General features: G+C 43.4%; 1 protein-coding gene across 1 annotated transcript in view; it reads left to right on the top strand.

Annotated features, from left to right (window-relative positions):
- Positions 1-23,412, top strand: part of LOC115168910 (voltage-dependent calcium channel subunit alpha-2/delta-3) — a 167,469-nt gene that overhangs the window by 9,225 nt on the left and 134,832 nt on the right. The window contains exons 3-5 of the mRNA XM_029724429.1: positions 7,845-7,976; positions 13,263-13,323; positions 13,631-13,781. Of these exons, the coding sequence (XP_029580289.1) occupies positions 7,845-7,976; positions 13,263-13,323; positions 13,631-13,781 (344 nt within the window). The remainder of the gene's footprint in view (positions 1-7,844; positions 7,977-13,262; positions 13,324-13,630; positions 13,782-23,412) is intronic.

Here is a 23,412-nt window from a genome sequence, read left to right on the forward strand (position 1 = left end):
TGATTAGGGAAGTCACCACTCCTTTGGGCATGGTGACGCAGGGGGGTCACACGGAGAGAATTAGTCTTTTCCTTATTGACTCTCCTGCGTTTCCCTTGGTGCTAGGCCTACCCTGGTTAGCTTGTCATAACCCCACTGTTTCTTGGCCACAGAGGGCTCTCTCTCCTGGTAGACGCTGCACTTCCCAGGAGTCATGTGTATCCCCTCTCACAGGCGGAGACGGAGGCTATGGAAACATAGGTCTCCGAATCCCTGCGTCATGGGTATATTTGGTCCTCCACTTCACCAGACTCCACGAGTTTCTTTTTTGTGAAGAAGAAGGAGGGAGGTCTGGGCCCGTGTATTGACTATCGGGGTCTGAATCAGATCACTGTGAGGTATAGTTACCCGCTACCGCTCATAGGCACAGCGTTAGAGTCAATGCACAGGGCGCGCTTCTTCACTAAACTAGATCTCAGGAGTGCTTACAACCTGGTGCATATCCGAGAGGGAGACGAGTGAAAGACGGCTTTTAGTACCACCTCGGCACTATGAGTACCTCATAATGCCGTACGGATTGATGAATGCGCCATCAGTCTGCCAAGCCTTTGTAGATGAGATTTTCAGAGACCTGCACGGGCAGGTTGTGGTGGTGTATATTGATGACATTTTGATATACTCTGCTACACGCGCCGAGCATGTGTCCCTGGTGCGCAAGGTGCTTGGTCGCCTGTTGGAGCATGACCTGTACGTCAAGGCTGAGAAGTGCTTGTTCTTTCAACAGTTTGTCTCCTTCCTAGGGTATCGCATTTCCACCTCAGGGGTGGAGATAGAGAGTGACCGCATTTCACCTGTGCGTAATTGGCCAACTCCCACCACAGTAAAGGAGGTGCAGCGATTCTTAGGGTTTGCCAACTACTACCGGAGGTTTTGGTCAGGTAGCGGCTCCCATTACCTCAGTGCTGAAGGGGGGCCCGGTGCGCTTGCAGTGGTCAGCTGAGGAAGACAGGGCTTTTAGTCACCTGAGGGCTCTGTTTACCTCGGCTCCCGTGTTGGCTCGCTGTTTACCTCGGCTCTGTCTACCTCGACTCCCCATCCCAATCCCTCTTTGGCGTTCATAGTGGAGGTGGACGCGTCCGAGGCTGGGATAGGAGCTGTGCTTTCTCAGTGCTCGTGTACGCCACCGAAGCTCCTCCCCTGTGCCTTCTTCTCGAAAAAGCTCAGCCCGGCGGAGCGAAACTATGATGTGGGGGACCGGGAGCTGTTGGCTGTCATCAAGGCCTTGAAGGCGTGGAGACATTGGCTTGAGGGGGCTAGACAACATTTTCTCATCTGGACTGACCACCGCAATCTGGAGAACATCTGGGTGGCGAGGAGACTGAACCCTCGCCAGGCAAGGTGGGCCATGTTTTTCACCCGTTTTGTGTTTACCCTTTCTTACAGACCAGGCTCCCAGAACGTTAAGGCAGACGCATTGTCCCGGCTGTATGACACAGAAGAGCGGCCCATGGATCCCACCCCCATACTCCCCACCTCTTGCCTGGTGGTGCCGGTAGTGTGGGAGCTGGACGTGGACATTGAGCAGGCATTACGTGTAGAGCCCGCTCCCCTCCAGTGTCCAGCTGGGCGTCTGTACGTTCCATCTGCTGTCCGTAACCGGCTGATCTATTGGGCCCACACGTCACCTTCCTCTGGTCATCCTGGGATCGGTCGGACGGTGCGCTGTCTTAGTGGGAAATACTGGTGGCCCACTTTGGCTAAGGATGTGAGGGTTTATGTTTCCTCCTGCTCGGTGTGCGCCCAGTGCAAGGCTCCTAGGCACCTGCCCAGAGGTAAGTTACAACCCTTACCCATTCCACAACGGCCGTGGTCGCATCTGTCGGTAGATTTCCTGACCGATCTTCCTCCTTCACAGGTTAACACCACGATCCTGTCGTCTCCTTCCTTTGCCCGGTCTCCCTATGGCCCTACAGACTGCGGAGGCCCTGTTTTCACACGTCTTCCGGCACTACGGGGTGCCTGAGAATATAATGTCTGATCGGGGTCCCCAGTACACGTCAAGGGTCTGGAGGGCGTTCATGGAACGTCTGGGGGTCTCGGTCAGCCTTTCCTCAGGTTTTCCCCCCGAGTGTAACGGGCAGGTGTAGAGAGTTAACCAGGATGTGGGTAGGTTTCTGAGGTCTTATTGCCAGGACCGGCCGGGGGAGTGGGCAGCGTTCGTGCCCTGGGCAGAGATGGCCCAGAACTCGCTCCGCCACTCCTCCACTGGCCTCTCTCCCTTCCAGTGTGTATTGGGGTATCAGCCGGTTCTGGCTCCTGCGGTGGACGACTGGTTCCAGCGCGTAGAGGAAACATGGGACGCAGCCCATGTCCACCTTCAGCACACCGTGCTGCACCAGAAAGTTGGTGCAGACCGTCACCGCAGTGAGGCCCCGGTGTTCGCACCGGGGGACCGGGTCTGGCTCTCGACCCGAAACCTGCCCCTCCGCCTGCCCTGTCAGAAGCTGGGTCCGCGGTATGTGGGCCATTTAAAGTCCTGAGGAGAGTGAATGAGGTTTGTTACAGGTTACAGCTTCCCCCCGATTACCGCATTAACCCCTCGTTCCATGTGTCTCTCCTCAGGCCGGTGGTGGCTGGCCCGCTCCAGGAGTCTGAGGTGCGGGAGGTTCCTCTGCCCCCTCTGGACATCGAGGGGGCCCCGGCGTACTCCGTTCATTCCATGCTGGATTCGAGACGTCGGGCGAGGGGCCTTTAGTACCTCGTGGAATGGGAGAGGTACGGTCCGGAGGAGAGATGCTGGGTTCCGGTGGAGGACGTGTTGGATCCTTCTATGCTGCGAGAGTTCCACCATCTCCATCCGGATCGCCCTGCGCCTCGCCCTCCGCGTCGTCCCCGAGGTCGGTGTCGATGCACTGCTGGAGCCGCGCGTCAGGGGGGGTACTGTCACGACTTCTGCCGAAGTTGGTCCCTCTCCTTGTGTTCGGCGGTCGACGTCACCGACCTTCTAGCCATCGCTGATCCATTTTTCATTTTCCATTGGTTTTGTCTTGTCTTCCCATCACACCTGGTTTCAACCCCATCAATTACATGTTGTGTATTTAACCCTCTGTTTCCCCTCATGTCTTTGTCGGTGATTATGTGTTGTATGTTTTGTGCAAGTCATGTTCTGGTGTGTGACGGGTTTTGTACCCTTTTATACTATTTTTGTAATTATTGGTTTTCAGAGTTTTTTTGTATTTATTAAACTGCTCCGTTTATACCAAGTTCGCACCCATTACAGCATGACGTAACAATGTACATATTGCCAAAGCTTACTTTGGATATTTACAATATGAAAATAATAACAATGAAAATGTTCAATGGGACAACAGTAACAACAATAACCAAGGGTCAAAATAACCATACATTGAACAATAACAATAAGCATACAGTAGAGGACATGTGCAGGTTGATTGGTCTGTCAGACACTGTCCCTCATCTTATGGCAGGCAGCAATGTAGTGCACTGCCAACCCACAGCTCTCTGCGTCCTCCCCCATTAGGACAGGTAGCCTACTCTCATCAGAGAGGTCTTTGAAACCTTGAATAAGGTTTCAATGGCAAGGCTGTGCTCACTGAGCCTGTACTTTGTCAAGGTTTTTCTAAGGTTTTGATCAGTAACCATGGTCAAATGGTTAGCCACAGTGTACTGCCGATTTAGGGCCAGATAGCACTGCATTTTGCTTTTTGCTTGTACTTGTGTTTCCCAAAAACAATGTAGTTTTGTTTTGACTGTGTTGTAATTTGATTTATTCTGATTGATTGGATGTTCTGGTCCTGAGGCTTCAGTGTGTTAGTAGAACAGGTTTGTGAACTCAGCCCCAGGACCAGCTGGATGAGGGGACTCTTCTTTGCTCAGCTCTTGGCATTGCAGGACTTGGTAATGATATGAGACGGGATCACTGTATTTCAGGTGTTTCCAAAACTTAATTGCTCATTTTTGAGTTTTTATTATTAGTCGATATTGGCCTAATTCTGCCCTGCATGCATTGTTTGTAGTTTTCCTCTGGACATGTAGGAGAATCTTACAGAACTCAATGGGGTGTTTGTCCCATTTGATGAAATCTTGTTTTGCAAGTGGACCCCACACCTCGCTGGCATACAGTGCAATTGGTTCAATGACACATTCAAATAGTTTTAGCCATATTTTAATAGATATTTCAAGTTGAATTTGATTTTTAATGGCGTAGAATGCCCTACGTGCTTTCTCTCTCAGTTCATTCACTGCCTCATTAAGGTGTCCAATTGAGCTTATTTTTAAACCTAAGTAATTGTAGTGTGTGCAGTACTCTATATATTTTGTACCAATTGAGAACTTTGGTCTAATTCCCTGAGATCTGGATCTTCTCTGGAAAATCATTATTTTTATTTTTGGGGTTTTTGCTGCCAGGGCCCAGGTCTGGCAGTACTGCTCTAGCAGGTCCAGGCTCTGCTGTGGGCCATGTGCTGTGGGTGACAGCAGGCATAGGTCATCTGCGAAGAGTAGGCATTTAACCTCTGAATTGTGTAAACTAACACCAGGGGTTGAGGATTTTTGAGTGCAGGGCTCATATTGCAACCCTGGTGAAGGCCCCGCCCCTGGTTAAAGAATTCTGTTATTTTCTTGCCAATTTCAATGCTGCACGTAATTGCCAGTATACATATTTTTTTATTTTTACCCCCTACACCACTTTCAATAACTTTGTAGAACAGTCCTGTATGCCAAATAGAATAAAATGCTTTTTGGAAGTCGATAAGGCAAGCGTATATTTTGGTATTATTTTGGTGGACATGTTTATCTATCAGGGTGTACAGGGTGTCAATCTCTCTCTCTCTCTCTCTCTCTCTGTCTCTCTCTCTCTCTCTCTCTCTCTCTCTCTCTAATGTGTAGGGTGTAAATATGATCAGTCGTGCGATTTTTTGGTATAAATAAAATGTGGCTTTTACTCAAGACATTGTGCTTATTAAGGAAGTTTAGAACTCTTACATTGATGATACTACAGAAAACCTTCCCCAGGTTACTGTTCATGCAAATGCCTCTGTAATTGTTAAGGTCAAATTTGTCTCCGTTCTTAAAGATTGGTGTTATGAGTCCTTGATTCCAGATGTCAGGGAAATAACCTACACTCAGGCTCAAATTAAACAGTTTTAATACAGCCAACTGAAATGTTGCAGTAGTGAGTTTGAGCATCTCATTTAGGATGCCATCAGGTCCGCATGCTTTTTTAAATTTGAGGGCCTGAAGTTTCTTATAGAGCTCCTGGTCATTAATTGGGGAGTCCAATGGATTTTGATTGTCCTTTATAGCTTTTTCTAATCCATTCAACTTCTCATGAATTTGTCGTTGTTCTGCGTTTGTGTCAATCTCTCTCTCTCTCTCTCTCTCTCTCTCTCTCTCTCTCTCTCTCTCTCTCTCTCTCTAATCTAATCCATTTCGTTCAAGCTCCTTTGATTAGAGTGTATTAGTGGAGATGAATTTAAATGGAAATAGAAGTTTAGAGGGAGGAAGGGGTAAATTCCCCTCTTCCTCTCATGTGGATATGATTAGATTCTAATAGACGTTAATGTACACCAGAAGTGACTGGGATGCTGTGGAAACTCCTCTCGGATGACATCCAGGCTTTCTGGATGTCTGGTACAACGGTGTGTTTTTGTTGTCACAAGTGTGTCGTTAAAGGGATATATATGGTAGTATGTATTTTACGCTGGACGGCACCTACTACCATACCCCGTTCAAAGGCACGCTCTGATTGGCACACATACACAATCCATGTCTCAATTGTCTCAAGGCTTAAAACTCCTTCTTTAACCTGTCTCCTCCTTTTCATCTACACTGATTGAAGTAGATTCACCTGATCAGTCTATGTCATGGAAAAATCATAATATCTTGGGCATTATCGCTTAGGTGTGCCCTCTGTGTGCCCCCCACCTCTGTCTCTCTCTCTCTATCCTCCCTGCCTCCCTCCCTCCCTGGTCTGATACTAGGTAGAGGTGATAAGGCTGTCTGTCTAGCCGATAGGGCTCCACTGGCAAATCACCTCCAAGACTCCCTCAGCCTGCAAATTGAAAAGAGGTTTTAGTAATCTAAGGTGGATGTGCTTCATCACATTTCAGTATCAGCAAGGAGAGAGGGGTACACACACACACACACACACACACACACACACACACACACACACACACACACACACACACACACACACACACACACACACACACACACACACACACACACACACACTGATACCCACGAACACTGTCCCTGTCTATGTATCTGTCTGTCTCAGTCTGCCTCTATCTATCCTCTATCTATCTCTGCCTCTATCTCTATCAATTCAATTTCAATTTGGGAAACATATGTTAACATTGATAAAGCAAGTGAAGTAGATAATAAACAAAAGTTAAATAAAATAATCTGTATCTCTCTCTGCCTCTCTCTCTCTCTATTTATCTGCCTCTCTCTCTCTCTCTCTCTGACTCTATCTCTTTCTGCCTCTCAATTCAATTCAATTCAATGGGCTTTATTGGCATGGGAAACATATGTTAACAATGCCAAAGCAAGTGAGGTAGATAATATACAAAAGTGAAATAAACCAAAATGAACAGTAAACATTACACACAGAATTTCCAAAAGAATAAAGACATTACAAATGTCATATTGTGTATATATACAGTGTTGTAACGATGTGCAAATGGTTAAAGTACAAAAGGGAAAATAAATAAGCATAAATATGGGTTGTATTTACAATGGTGTTTGTTCTTCACTCTCTCTCTATGCCTCTATCTCTCTCTTCTTCTCTCTCTCTGCCCTTATCTCTCTCTGACTCTATCTCCATCTCTCTCTGCCTCTATATATGTATCTCTCTCTGCCTCTCTCTCTCTCTGCCTCTATATCTGTCTCTCTCTCTCTTTCTGACTCTATCTCTCTCTCTTTACCTCTCTCTGCCTCCATCTCTTTACTTAACTGACTTTATTGTCCCCATGGGGAAATGTTGTTGCTGTGTCATGTACACATTTAAAGTGGCATTTAAATACAAAAGAAATTGACAATACAACTTTCATAATGGTTACTTAACAGTTACATAGAGTACATGTCTATCTCTCTCTCTGCTTCTATCTCTCTCTCTCTCTCTTTGCCTCTATCTCTCTCTGCTTCTCTCTCTCTCTTTGCCTCTCTCTCTCTCTCTGCCTCTATCTCTCTCTGCCTCTATATCTGTCACTCTCTCTGCCTCTCTCTCTCTATCTCTCTCTGACTCTATATCTGTCTCGCTCTCTGCCTCTCTCTCTCTTTCTGACTCTATCTCTATATCTCTCTATCTCTCTCTGCCTCTATACTTAACTGACTTTATTGTCCCCATGGGGAAATTTTGTTGCTGTGTCATGTAAACGTTTAAAGTGGCATTTAAATACAAAACAAATTGACAATAAAACTTTCAGAATAGTTACATAACAGTAACATACAGTACATGTCTATCTCTCTCTGCACCTATCTCTCTCTCTCTATGCTTCTATCTCTCTCTGCCTCTATCTCTCTCTCTCCCACCCTGCTCGATCTCGTCTTTTCTATCCTTTTTTTCTATCATGTTGTGCTCTCTTATTTCAAATGATCTATCATGTCTTTCTGAATTGTCTGAATTGTCTGTCTATTGTCTCATACTTGACTTAGATTTCAGCTTTTAGGAATTATGGTCAAATTCAAAACAGGACACATTCTGCCACAAAACATTATTTGATGCAGTTTTAGAAACAATATGCTGAATGGGCTCATTCAGACATTCAGAATCCTGTTCATGAAGTCATAGGAGTTGCTAACTCTATTACTCTCCTCTCCCCCCTCCTCTCTCTCAGACTCAGCTATAGTAAATGGAGTTTACTGGTCTGAAGCCTTGAATAAAGTGTTTGTGGATAACTTTGAGAGGGACCCATCCCTCATATGGCAGTACTTTGGCAGTGCCAAGGGCTTCTTCAGGCAGTACCCAGGTGAGTGAGAGTGTGAGAGAGAGAGAGTGTGAGAGAGAGTGTGTGAGAGAGAGTGTGTGAGAGAGAGAGTGTGTGAGAGAGAGTGTGAGAGAGAGAGAGAGAGTGTGTGTGTGTGTGCATGCAAGCGTGTGTGTGTGTTTTTGTGTGTGTAAGTGCACACACAAACACACAAACACAAACACAGATGTACACAAGCACATACCCAAGTATGTCCACACATATGGAGTATGCACACACACAAACAAGCAATGTATACTTTTGTGTGTGTGTGTGTGTGTGTGTGTGTGTGTGTGTGTGTGTGTGTGTGTGTGTGTGTGTGTTTGTAATTAGCTTGGCCAGAGCTGTCTCCCTCAGGCAGATTGAGGGACAAACAGGGAACGTTTAGTCAAATGGGGTGACAGATGGAGACTGGAGGAGGAGAGGAGAGAGGATAAGAGGAGGGGAGAGAGGAGGGGAGAGGGGGAAAGGAGGAGAGAAGGTGTGGAGGAGGAAAAGTGAAGACAGGAGAGGAAAAGAGGAAAGAAGAAAAGGTAGAAAAGCTAGAAGAGAAGAAGAGAGAAGGAAGCAGAGGGGAGGGGAGAGTAAGAGAGGAGAAATATAGAGTAGAAAGGAGAAGAAGAGAGGAGAGGAGAAGAAGAGGGGAGAGGAGAAGAAGAGGGGAGAGGAGAAGAAGAGGGGAGTGGTGATGAGCAGAAGAGAGGAGAGGAGAGGAGAGGAGAGAAGAGAGGAGAGGAGATTAAAAAAAGTGATTAAGGTACATGAGGCTGGCAGGGTGCTCTGGGTTTCAACGCAATTAATTTCAAGCAAATTCAGCTTTGAATTATATTTAAAGCCCATCTCTGTGTATCCTCAACTCCATTGTAGAAGCCTATCAATAGACAGGCAACAGAAAGGGCTCACTTCCTCTACAGATGTATTGATGTCAGTGTATCTGATTAGTAACTAACTGCACGTTACTATATGTATGTTACTATATTTGTTACTATATGTATGTTACTACATGTACGTTACTATATGTGTTACTATATGTACATTACTATATGTACGTTACTATATGTGCTACTGTAACGGCCGTTGTAGGAAGTGGACCAAAATGCAGCGGGTATGTGAATGCTCATCTTTATTTTATGACGCACACTATACAAAAACAACAAAATGAAAAAACGAACGACAGCTAAACAGTAATGCAGGCTAAACATAGCAGTGCACAAACAACCTCCCACAATTCCCATAACAAACACACCCCTATACATAGGACCTTCAATCAGAGGCAACGAGGAACAGCCTCCTCCAATTGAAGGCCCAATCCCAATTAACTAAACATAGAAATAGATAGACTAGACAGAACATAGAAATACACTAACATAGAACGTAGACCAAAACCCCGTAAACTCTAAACAAACACCCCTCTACATAAACACACACCCCGAACCACATAAAACAAACACCCCCCTGCCACGTCCTGACCAAACTACAATAACAAATGACCCTTTTACTGGTCAGGACGTGACAGTTACTATATGTATGTTAGAATGTGTAGGTTAGAATGTGTATGTTACTATAATTATGTTACTATATGTATGTTACTATATGTAGGTTACTATATGTATGTTACTATATGTATGTTAGAATGTGTAGGTTAGAATGTGTATGTTAGAATGTGTATGTTAGAATGTGTATGTTAGAATGTGTATGTTACTATAATTATGTTACTATATGTATGTTACTATATGTATGTTACTATATGTATGTTACTATGTGTATGTTACTATATGTATGTTACTATAATTATGTTACTATATGTATGTTACTATATGTATGTTACTATGTGTATGTTACTATGTGTATGTTACTATAATTATGTTACTATATGTATGTTACTATATGTATGTTACTATATGTATGTTACTATATGTATGTTACTATGTGTATGTTACTATGTGTATGTTACTATAATTATGTTACTATATGTATGTTACTATATGTATGTTACTATATGTATGTTACTATGTGTATGTTACTATGTGTATGTTAGAATGTGTATGTTACTATATGTATGTTAGAATGTGTATGTTAGAATGTGTATGTTACTATGTGTATGTTACTATGTGTATGTTAGAATGTGTATGTTACTATGTGTATGTTAGAATGTGTATGTTACTATATGTATGTTACTATATGTAGGTTACTATATGTAGGTTACTATATGTATGTTACTATATGTATGTTAGAATGTGTATGTTACTATAATTATGTTACTATATGTATGTTACTATATGTATGTTACTATATGTATGTTAGAATGTGTATGTTACTATAATTATGTTACTATATGTATGTTACTATATGTATGTTACTATAATTATGTTACTATATGTATGTTACTATATGTATGTTACTATGTGTATGTTACTATAATTATGTTACTATGTGTATGTTAGAATGTGTATGTTACTATGTGTATGTTAGAATGTGTATGTTACTATATGTATGTTACTATATGTATGTTAGAATGTGTATGTTACTATGTGTATGTTAGAATGTGTATGTTACTATAATTATGTTACTATATGTATGTTACTATAATTATGTTACTATATGTAGGTTACTATATGTATGTTACTATATGTATGTTACTATAATTATGTTACTATATGTATGTTACTATAATTATGTTACTATATGTAGGTTACTATATGTATGTTACTATATGTATGTTAGAATGTGTATGTTACTATAATTATGTTACTATATGTATGTTAGAATGTGTATGTTACTATATGTATGTTAGAATGTGTATGTTACTATATGTATGTTACTATATGTATGTTACTTTAATTATGTTACTATATGTATGTTACTATATGTATGTTACTATAATTATGTTACTATATGTATGTTACTATATGTATGTTAGAATGTGTATGTTACTATATGTACAGTTGATGTCGGAAGTTTATATACACTTAGGTTGGAGTCATCAAAACTCATTTTTCAACCACTCCACAAATTTCTTGTTAACAAACTATAGTTTTGGCAAGTCGGTTAAGACATCTACTTTGAGCATGACAGAACACATTTTTCCAACAATTGTTTACAGAAAGATTATTTCACTTAAAATTCGCTGTTTCACAATTCCAGTGGGTCAGAAGTTTACATACACTAAGTTGACTGTGCCTTTAAACAGCTTGGAAAATTCCAGAAAATGATGTCATGGCTTTAGAAGCTTCTAATAGGCTAATTGACATAATTTGAGTCAATTGGAGGTGTACCTGTGGATGTATTTCAAGGCCCATCTTCAAACTCAGTGCCTCTTTACTTGACATCATGGGAAAATCAAAAGAAATCAGCCAAGACCTCAGAAAAAAAGGGTATACTTTCACAAGCCTGGTTCATCCTTGGGAGCAATTTCCAAACGCCTGAAGGTACCACGTTCATCTGTACAAATAATAGTACGCAAGTATAAACACCATGGGACCAGGCAGCTGTCATGCCGCTCAGGAAGGAGACATGTTCTGTCTTCTAGAGATGAACGTACTTTGGTGCAAAAAGAGCAAATCAATCCCAGAACAACAGCAAAGGACCTTGCGAAAATGCTGGAGGAAACAGGTACAAAAGTATCTATATCCACAGTAAAACGAGTCCTATTTTGACATAACCTGAAAGGCCACTCAGCAAGGAAGAAGCCACTGCTCCAAAACGTCCATATAAAAGACAGACTACGGTTTGCAACTGCACATGGGGACAAAGATCGTACTTTTTGGAGAAATTTCCTCTGGTCTGATGAAACAAAAATAGAACTGTTCGGCCATAATGACCATCGTTGTGTTTGGAGGAAAAAGGGGGAGGCTTGCAAGCCAAAGAACACCATCCCAACCGTGAAGCATGGGGGTGGCAGCATCATGTTGTGGGGATGCTTTGCTGCAGGAGGGACTGGTGCACTTCACAAAATAGATGGCATCATGAGGATGGAAAATTAAGTGGATATATTGAAGCAACATCTCAAGACATCAGTCAGGAAGTTAAAGCTTGGTTGTAAATGGGTCTTCCTAATGGACAATGACCCCAAGCATGCTTCCAAAGTTGTGGCAAAATGGCTTAAGGACAACAAAGTCAAGGTATTGGAGTGGCCATCACAAAGCCCTGACCTCATATAGAACATTTGTGGGCAGAGCTGAAAAAGTGTGTGCGAGCAATGAGGCCTATAAACCTGACTCAGTTACACCAGCTCTGTCAGGAGGAATGGGCCAAAATTCACCCAACTTATTGTGGGAAGCTTGTGGAAGGCTACCCAAAACGTTTGACCCAGGTTAAATAATTTAAAGGCAATGCTAACAAGTACTAATTGAGTGAATGTAAACTTCTGACCCGCTGGAAATGTGATGAAAGAAATAAAAGCTGAAATAAATCATTCTCTCTACTATTATTCTGACATTTCACATTCTTATAATAAAGTGGTGATCCTAACTGACCTAAAACAGGGAATTTTTTCTAGGATTAAATGTGAGGAATTGTGAAAAACTGAGTTTAAATGTATTTGGCTAAGGTGTATGTAAACTTCCGACTACAACTGTATATGTATGTTACTATATATTGTTACTATATGTATGTTAGAATGTGTAGGTTACTATATGTATTTTCCTATATGTATGTTAAAATATATGTGTTACTATATGTAGGTTACAATATGTATGTTACTATATATGTTACTATATGTATGTTACTATATTTGTTACTATATGTATGTTACTATATGTATGTTACTATATTTGTTACTATATGTATGTTACTATATGTATGTTACTATATGTGTTACTATATGTAGGTTACTATATGTATTGTAGAATGTGTATGTTACTATATGTACGTTACTGTATGTATGTTACTATATGCATGTTACTCTATTTATGTTAGAATGTGTATGTTACTGTATGTATGTTACTGTAAATATGTTACTATATGTATGTTAGAATGTGTATGTTACTATATGTATGTTACTGTAAATATGTTACTATATGTATGTTAGAATGTCTATGTTACTATATGTATGTTACTATATGTATGTTAGAATGTGTATGTTACTATATGTATGTTACTATATGTATGTTACTATATGCATGTTACTATATGTATGTTAGAATGTGTATGTTACTATATGTATGTTACTATATGTATGTTACTATATGTATGTTACTATATGTATGTTAGAATGTGTATGCATTCAGTGTATCTGTTAGTAACTGATGATGGCTCCTCCCCACCTCTCCATGGTCACCGTGGAAACAGGTATCAAATGGAGACCAGATGAACATGGAGTCATTGCTTTCGACTGTCGCAACCGCAAATGGTGAGTGCAGCTTCCTCCCACCACTGTCATTGGACAAGTACACATGTTCTGTTCCCACTGAGACTGTGTGTGTGTGTGTCTGTCACTCTGAGACTCTTCTGATGTCTCTCTGTGTGTGTGAGTGTGTGTGTGTGTGTGTGTGTGTCTGTGTGTGTGTGTGTCCTTGCAAGTGTGTGTGCATGCCAATGTGTGTGTGTGTGTGCGGTGTGTGTGTGGTGTGTGTGTGTGTGCGGTGTGTGTGTGGTGTGTGTGTGTGTGTGTGTGTGTGTGTGTGTGTGTGTGTGTGTGTGTGTGTGTGTGTGTGTAGGTACATCCAGGCAGCCACATCTCCTAAGGATGTAGTGATCTTGGTGGATGTGAGTGGCAGTATGAAGGGCCTGAGGCTGACCATTGCCAGACAGACCGTCTCTTCCATACTGGACACACTGGGGGACGACGACTTCTTCAATGTCATTGCTGTGAGTCGTGTTTGTGTGTGTGTAGAGTCATACTCACAAACATTAGTAGGAGTATTTAACAGTCCATGTTATAAACTCTCTTTCTCACACACACACATGCATGCTTGCACTCACTCACACACACACACACTCACACACACACACACACACACACACACACACACACACACACACACACACCACGCACACACACACACACACACACACAGACACTCACACACCATTCTCCTGAGATCAGAGGAAATACTGGAACGAAGCAGCTCTTTCCCCTGTCATGCTCTCGGATTTGAATTGCAAAATAGGACGTTGTGATTGGAACCTGCCCCCGGCTCTGAAATCATTGTTATCATATCTTAGTCGCGTGATTTTTCATCAGTTATGTGTGCATGCGTGCGTGCGTGTGCACGTGCATGAATATTTACGTGCGTGCATGTTTTCATTGCTAAGTCTGATAATATTCTACATCAGACCTTGCCAGACTTCTGTCTGATTCATACCAGCAGCAAAGTCTTTGTTAGTGTTGTGATTTCATTTGATGTCATAATCATATTAGCTGACTGAAATGTCCCTCTGTCAGCTGAGAGTAGGTTGTGGGACAGTCAAGTAGAAACATCGTGTTTAACTCCATAATATTCATCACAGATAGTTTGATGGTGTTTGTGTGATGATGAAGGTAGACATTGTCATATTTGAGACAAAAATACATTTTATGAGCACAGGGATAAAATGTTGCATGCGCACACACACACACGCACACACACATACACACATACACGCATGCATGCACATTCACACACACGCACACACACACGCGCACACACACAGATCAGAATGAAACATGGGGCTCGAGAGAAAGACACACTTCTCTTGTTGACTTTGAAGTCTAATTTGTAGACATGCATTAAATGATGAGTATTATCAGAGAGTGGCAGGCAGTGTGTGTGTGTGTGTGTGTGTGTGCATGTGCAGTTGTGTGTGTGTGTGTGTGCGTGTGCATTTGTGTGTGTGTGTGTGTTTCTGGGGAATCAGAAATATTGCGTTGCACAGAGCTAGGAGCGGTGTATTAAACAAAGTGAATTATTATTATCAGGGATAGAGGGATAGGACATAAACACTGCAAAAAAATAAACGTCCCTTTTTCAGGACCCTGCCTTTCAAAGATAATTCGTTAAAATCCAAATAACTTCACAGATCTTCATTGTAAAGGGTTTAAACACTGATTCCCATGCTGTTCAATGAACCATAAACAATTAATGAACATGCACCTGTGGAACGGTCATTAAGCCACTAACAGCTTACAGATGGTAGGCAATTAAGGTCACAGTTATGAAAACTTAGGACACTGAAGAGGCCTTTCTACTGACTCTGAAAAACACCAAAAGAAAGATGCCCAGGTGCCCTGCTGATCTGCGTGAACTTGCCTTAGGCATGCAGCAAGGAGGCATGCGGACTGCAGATGTGGCCAGGGCAATAAATTGCAATGTCCGTACTGTGAGACGCCTAAGACAGCGCTACAAGGAGACAGGACGGACAGCTGATCGTCCTCGCAGTGGCAGACCACGTGTAACAACACCTGCACAGGATCGGTACATCCGAACATCACACCTGCGGGACAGGTACAGGATGACAACAACAACTGCCCGAGTTACACCAGGAACGCACAATCCCTCCATCAGTGCTCAGACTGTCCGCAATAGGCTGAGAGAGGCTGGACTGAGGGCTTGTAGGGCTGTTGTAAGGCAGGCCCTCACCAGACATCACCGGCAATGACGTTGCCTATGGGCACAAACCCACTGTCGCTGGACCAGACAGGACTGGCAAAAAGTGCTTTTCACTGACGAGTCGCGGGTTTGTCTCACCAGGGGTGATGGTCGAATTTGGGTTTATCGTCGAAGGAATGCACGTTACACCGAGGCCTGTACTCTGGAGCGGGATCGATGTGGAGGGTCCATCATGGTCTGGGGCATCACAGCATTATTGGACAGAGCTAGTTGTCATTGCAGGCAATCTCAATGCTGTGCGTTACAGGGAAGACCTCCTCCCTCATGTGGTACCCTTCCTGCAGGCTCATCCTGACATGACCCTCCAGCGTGAAAATGCCCCCAGCCATACTGCTCATTCTGTGCGTGATTTCCTGCAAGACAGGAATGTCAGTGTTCTGCCATGGCCAGCGAAGAGCCCGAATCTCAATCCCATTGAGCACGTCTGGGACCTATTGGATCGGAGGGTGATGGCTAGGGCCATTCCCTCCAGAAATGTCTGGGAACTTGCAGGTGTCTTGGTGGAAGAGTGGGGTAACATCTCACAGCAAGATCTGGCAAATCTGGTGCAGTCTATGAGGAGGAGATGCACTGCAGTACTTAATGCAGCTGGTGGCCATACCAGATACTGACAGTCACTTTTGATTTTGAATCCCCTTTGTTCAGGGACACATTATTCCATTTCTGTTAGTGACAAGTCGATGGAACTTGTTCAGTTTATGTCTCAGGTGTTGAATCTTGTTATGTTCTGTTACGCACACCTCTTGGAGGAGGGAACGCAACCCCCTGCTACACTCAACTCCCCGTGGAGTGAAAGAGGTATGTGATTGTAGGTGCGGGTAAGGATGACAGAGGCAGAGAATATTACCATTTATTGGGAATTTATTTCCAGGTAGGTTTGTCGCTATACCCTGTAATATGACATGCGAGCCACAATACGTTTCAGGGGACCAGGGTAAAGCCTCAGTAACGATTACTGACTGCGCTGCCCCGGTGTCTCGTAAGATTTGTATGGGCTTTTGATCAGCTTGTTCTCCAGTTAAGGAAACACAACCGGCAGAGATAAACGGAGCATTGACAGGATCCGGTTTCCCAAATGCTGTATCAATAACTTGGTCCAACGAATGAGCCAAAGACTGGATTAAACCCACACTTTTCAATTTAGGGGATGGTGACTGTTTCGGTTTATTTTTCAAAACCGGGCAGTCCGCAATCACGTGACCCTTTTGGTGACAGTAAAAACATTCACGGATCTTGTGCGAAGGCTTAGGGTCGTCAGAGGAAAAGCGACCCGAACTAGCCACTGATGATGTAAATGTTCGGCCTTCAAAATGAAGCGCACCATAGACAGTCTTGTGTATCAAAGTGTACTCATCTGCCAACACTGCTGCCTTGGCCAATGTTGCCACTTTCTGTTCATTTAAATGAACTACAATTCTATCAGGGAGATTGCTTTTAAAATCCGCCAACAGCATCAACTCCCAAATATCAGCAAAGATGTTAGCTTTGCTGGCTGAACACCAGCGATTAAACAGAGACTCTTTGTCCCTAGCAAACTCAACAAAAGTACGGTAAGAGGGTTTTTTGTGGTTCCTGAAGCGCTGTCTATAAGCTTCAGGCACCAACTCATAAGCCCGCAACACAGTTGTTTTAACTATATCATAGTGTAAACTGTCTTCCAGGGAGAGAGCAGCTACTACTTCCTGGGCTTTTGCAGACAATTTACATTGCAACAGGAGCAGCCAAACCTCGAGTAGCCAATGCAGCGCAGTGGCCACATGCTCAAACGCAGAGAAATAGGAATCAACTTCCGACTCCCGGAATGGAGGGACTAAAGCTATATTTTTACTCACGTCGAAGTGGGCTTGATGACAGGCAGGTTGTGGAGTCGCACTGGAGCCAAAGTCTAGCTCCAGTTGTCGGATCCTCACCTCCTTGTCGATTTTAATTTTCCTAATATCTAAATCAAACTTCATCTGTCTCTCTCTCTCTTTATCTTTTTGCTCCATTTCCAAAGGGGCCAGCCTCACCTTTAGCCTTGCAGTCCTGTCTGAACGACCTGAAGCAGAAGATAAAGGGTCGAATCGGGGCAATGTAAAGGGGGTACGAGCAACTCCTTCCTCCGTGCCGTCCTCCGACTTAGCATCGGAAGGTCTAACCGTCTCTTCTCCTGAAGCCTCCCTCATCTTTCAACGAGAAAATTCGTTTTCTCACTAAATCCTCCCTGACTAACACCAAAAGCTCAGTCTTTAGGGCTTTCTCAGGGACGAAGAGTCCATAATGGTCAGCTATAGCGCAAAGGTCTACTTTCCGCAACCCCACCAACCGATCAACATTTTGTACACAGCAGCCTACATAACACACATAAACTAAACAAGTCATCCAAACTCACAACCTACCACCACACCTGAATCACCAATCACAGAGAGCTCAGAGCAGCAGGGTCTGGTGGGTTTAAAGATCCCGGATGAGCCTCCATTATGATACACACGCCTCTTGGAGGAGGGAACGCAACACCCTGCTACACTCAACTCCCCGTGGAGTGAAAGAGGTATGTAAATGTAGGTAAGGATGACAGAGGCAGAGAATATTACCGTTTACTGGGAATTTATTTCCTTAACACGGTAATGTGGGGAAAAGGGGCTGGACGGAACCAAAGCAAAGAAAGTAACAGTTAAAGAGTTCCCTCTCCTACCTTACCTACCTACCCACTACATACCTAACCTTAACGCCACCTGGCGCGCTAACCAAAATACAGGGGGTGGTCCGCCCAGGTCTTACCTAGTGTGCATAGACAGAGTACATGCTACGGGTAAATGTATGCCCACAGACCTCTTACCTAAGCACTCCCAAGGTACCTTCCCCTTCCCCCCTGGGAACAAATGAAACAGAATAACACAAACAATTTTAATAATCAAAACACAGTCCTTTTGACATAAACATTCCTCAGCAGAACAAGCTACAAAATACTTTACAAAAACTGTCTGAGCAACAACCAACACAGGACATCAAAGAAGCTATCTCTCCTAACAAAGGAACACTGGCTTTTATCCAGCTGCAGAAGGAGTTTGTAATTGCCGACAGCTGTATCCCCTAACGAGAGGGCGGGATCAGAGTTCCAATCTGCCATGGGCCGACCAATCACCTGCTTGGGGGAATCCAGGAAGCCATTTCCTGAAAAACACACACAAACACATACAAACCCACAACAACACAGAAACTGGGGAACGTAACATGTTCATACAAATATGTACACATGTTAAAACTTTTTATGGGCAGGTGGGACGGTAGCGTCCCACCTGGCCAACATCCGGTGAAATTGCAGAGCGCGAAATTCAAACGACAGTACTATAAATATTTAACTTTCATAAAATTACAAGTGTAATACATCAAAATAAATCTTAACTTCTTGTTAATCCAGCCGCTGTGTCAGATTTCAAAAAGGCTTTACGGCGAAAGCAAACCATGCGATTAGCTGAGGATGTTTTTTTGGGATGGTTTGTCCTTGGGGTTTCGCCTGCCATATCAGTTCTGTTATACTCACAGACATCATTTTAACAGTTATATAAATGTTAGTGTTTTCTATCCAAATCTACCAATTATATGCATATCCTAACTTCTGGGCCTGAGTAACAGGCAGTTTACTTTGGGCACGCTTTTCATCCGGACGTGAAAATAGCGCCCCCTAGCCCGAAGAAGTTAAGCCATTTTGCCACAACTTTGGAAGTATGCTTGGGGTCATTGTCCATTTGGATGACCCATTTGCAACCAAGCTTTAACTTCATGACTGATGTCTTGAGATGTTGCTTCAATATATCTACATAATTTTCCATCCTCATGATGCCATCTATTTTGTGAAGTGCACCAGTCCCTCCTGCAGCAAAGCACCCCCACAACATAATGCTGCCACCCCGTGCTTCACGGTTGGGATGGTGTTCTTCGGCTTGCAAGCCTCCCCCTTTTTCCTCCAAACACAACGATGGTCATTATGGCCAAACAGTTCTATTTTTGTTTCATCAGACCAGAGGACATTTCTCCAAAAAGTACAATATTTGTCCCCATGTGCCAAAGTCTGGCTTTTTTATGGCAGTTTTGGAGCAGTGGCTTCGTCCTTGCTGAGCGACCTTTCAGGTTATGTTGATATAGGACTTGTTTTACTGTGGATACAGATACTTTAGTACCTGTTTCCTCCAGCATCATTACAATGTCCTTTGCTGTTGTTCTGGGATTGATTTGCACTTTTTGCACCAAAGTACGTTCATCTCTAGTAGACAGAACACATCTCCTTCCTGAGAGGTATGACGGCTGCATGGTCCCATGGTGTTTATACTTGCATACTATTGTTTGTAGAGATGAACGTAGTACCTTCAGAAGTTTGGAAATTGCTCCCAAGGATGAACCAGACTTGTGGAGGTTTATAATTGTTTTTTGAGGTCTTGGCTGATTTCTTTTGATTTTCCCATGATGTCAAGCAAAGAGACAGTGAGTTTGAAGGTAGACCTTGAAATACATCCACAGGTACACCTCCAATTGACTCAAATTATGTCAATTAGCCTAACAGAACTTCTAAGCACATTTTCCAAGCTGTTTAAAGGCACAGTCAACTTAGTGTATGTAAACCTCTGACCCACTGGAATTGTGATACAGTGAATTATCAGTGAAATAATCTGTCTGTAAACAATTGTTGGAAAATGTACTTGTGTCATGCACGAAGTAGATGTCCTAACGAACTTCCCAAAACTATAGTTTTTAACAAGAAATTTGTGGAGTGGTTGAAAAATGAGTTTTAATGACTCCAACCTAATTGTATGTAAACTTCCAACTTCAACTGTACACACACACACACACACACACACACACACACACACACACACACACACACACACACACACACACACACACACACACACACACACACACACACACATGCACACACGCACACACACACACACACACATCAAATCAAATCAAATGTTATTTGTCACATGCACCGAACAGGTAAAATGCTTACTTACAAGCCCTTAACCAACAATGCAGTTAAAAAAAATATGAATAAGAATACGAAATAAAAGTAACAAGTAGTTAAAGAGCAGCAGTAACATAACAATAGTGAGACTATATACAGGGGGGTACCGGTGTGGTGGAATTATTGTAATCAAAAGGAGAGACTTTTAAGATGTCTTCAAAACAATCAAACTTTATTATTTAATTAGTGCCGTAATGGAGCTGGAGGGGGTGATCACTGAGAACTCAACCAGCTGGTTTACTGCAGTAATGGAGCTGGAGGTGATCACCCCTGGAGGTGATCACTGAGAACTCAACCAGCTGGTTTACTGCAGTAATGGAGCTGGAGGTGATCACCCCTGGAGGTGATCACTGAGAACTCAACCAGATGGTTTGCTGCAGTAATGGAGCTGGTCGGTAATCACCCCTGGAGGTGATCACTGAGAACTCAACCAGCTGGTTTGCTGCAGTAATGGAGCTGGAGGTGATTACCCCTGGAGGTGATCACTGAGAACTCAACCAGCTGGTCGGTAACCTCCCCTGGAGGTGATCACTGAGAACTTAACCAGCTGGTTTGAGCCACAGCATTTTATATCACCCCTGGAGGTGATCACTGAGAACTCAACCAGCTGGTTTGAGCCACAGCATTTTATATCACCCCTGGAGGTGATCACTGAGAACTCAATCAGCTGGTTTGAGCAACAGCATTTTATAGCAAAGTCCATCCTCCTTCAGTCTACATAACACACAACAGATGTATGGAATGGGTCACAAGGTTAAGATTAGTATGAAAGATACTTATAATTCACAGCAGACAGTATCTGCTGTAAAAACAGTTTTCATCGTGTAGAGACCAGTGTCTGGCCCCCCAACTTCATACAGGAGCCATGTCTCCCTGGTACCGTATAGAACAGAAACATTAACTCACGCTCTGGAATGCGGTATCCCCAAAGACATCGGAAATCTCCTGTCAGTGTTATCTCCCAGAGGCCCACTTTTAGATCACACAGACACAATAGAGAGTTAAATAAACCTTCTATTCTGTTGCATAAAACAACCATTTGATGCAATAAAAGTATTATAACAAAATCTTGTAATTTCCACCACAACAGTCAATGAGAGGAGGCTATATACAGGGGGTACCAGTACAGAGTCAATGTGAGGAGGCTATATTCAGGGGGGTACCAGTACAGAGTCGATGTGAGGAGGCTATATTCAGGGGGGTACCAGTACAGAGTCAATGTGAGGAGGCTATATACAGGAGGTGCCGGTACAGAGTCGATGTGAGGAGGCTATATTCAGGGGGGTACCAGTACAGAGTCAATGTGAGGAGGCTATATACAGGAGGTGCCGGTACAGAGTCGATGTGTGGAGACTATATATAGGGGGTACAGAGTCAATGTGCAGGGGCACCGGTAGTCGAGGTAATTGAGGTGATATATACATGTGGGTAGAGTTATTAAAGTGACTTATGCACTTATGCAAGTGACTTATGCATAGACTTATGCAAGGGGTGGCAGGTAGCCTAGTGGTTAGAGTATTGGACTAGTAACCAAAAAGTTGCAAGATCAAATCCCTGAGTTGAAAAGTTAAGAATCTGTTGTTCTGAACAAGGAAGTTAACCCACTGTTCCTAGGCCATCATAGAAAATAAGAATTTGTTCTCAACTGACTTGCCTAGTGAAATAAATATTTAATAACAGAGAGTAGCAGCAGTGTAAAAGGGGTGGGGGGTAGCCATTTGATTAGATGTTCAGTAGTCTTATGGCTTGGGGGTAGAATCCTCTTGGACCTAGACTTTGCGCTCCGGGACCGCTTGCCGTGCGGTAGCAGAGAGAACAGTCTATGACTAGGGTGGCTGGAGTCTTTGACAATTTTTAGGGCCTTCCTCTGACACCGACTGGAATAGAGGTCCTGGATGGCAGGAAGCTTGGCACCAGTGATGTACTGGGCAGTACGCACTACCCTCTGTAGTGCCTTCCGGTCGGAGGCTTAGCAGTTCTCGATGCTCTCGATGGTGCAGCTGTAAAACTTTTTGAGGATCTGAGGACCCATACCAAATCTTTTCAGTCTCCTGAGGGGGAATAGGTTTTGTCATGCTCTCTTCACGACTGTCTTGGTGTGCTTGGACCATGTTATTTTGTTGGTGATGTGGAAACCAAGAAACTTGAAACTCTCAACCTGCTCCACTACAGACCCGTCGATGAGAATGGGGGTGTGCTCGGTTCTCCTTTTCTTGTAGTCCACAATCATCTCCATTGTCTTGATCACGTTGAGGGAGAGGTTGTTGTCCTGGCACCACTTGGCCAGGTCTCTGACCTCCTCCCTATATGATGTCTCGTCTTTGTCGGTGATCAGGCCTACCACTGTTGTGTCATCGGCAAACTTAATGATGGTGTTGGAGTCCTGCCTGGCATACAGTCATGAGTGAACAGTGAGTACAGGAGGGGACTGAGCATGCACACCTGAGGGACCCCAGTGTTAAAACCTCTTACATCTAGACGTTCCGCTAGCGGAACACCTGCTCCAATAGCCAATGATGGGCGTGGCGCAAATTACAAATTCCTCAAAAATACAAAAACTTCAATTTTTCAAACATATTACTATTTTACACCATTTTAAAGACAAGACTCTCCTTTATCTAACCACACTGTCCGATTTCAAAAAGGCTTTACAACGAAAGCAAAACATTAGATTATGTCAGCAGAGTACCCAGCCAGAAATAATCAGACACCCATTTTTCAAGCTAGCATATAATGTCACATAAATCCAAACCACAGCTAAATGCAGCACTAACCTTTGATGATCTTCATCAGATGACACCCCTAGGACATTATGTTATACAATACATGCATGTTTTGTTCAATC

This window comes from Salmo trutta, chromosome 30 (genome assembly GCF_901001165.1).
Source record: "Salmo trutta chromosome 30, fSalTru1.1, whole genome shotgun sequence".
Lineage (NCBI taxonomy): Eukaryota > Metazoa > Chordata > Actinopteri > Salmoniformes > Salmonidae > Salmo > Salmo trutta.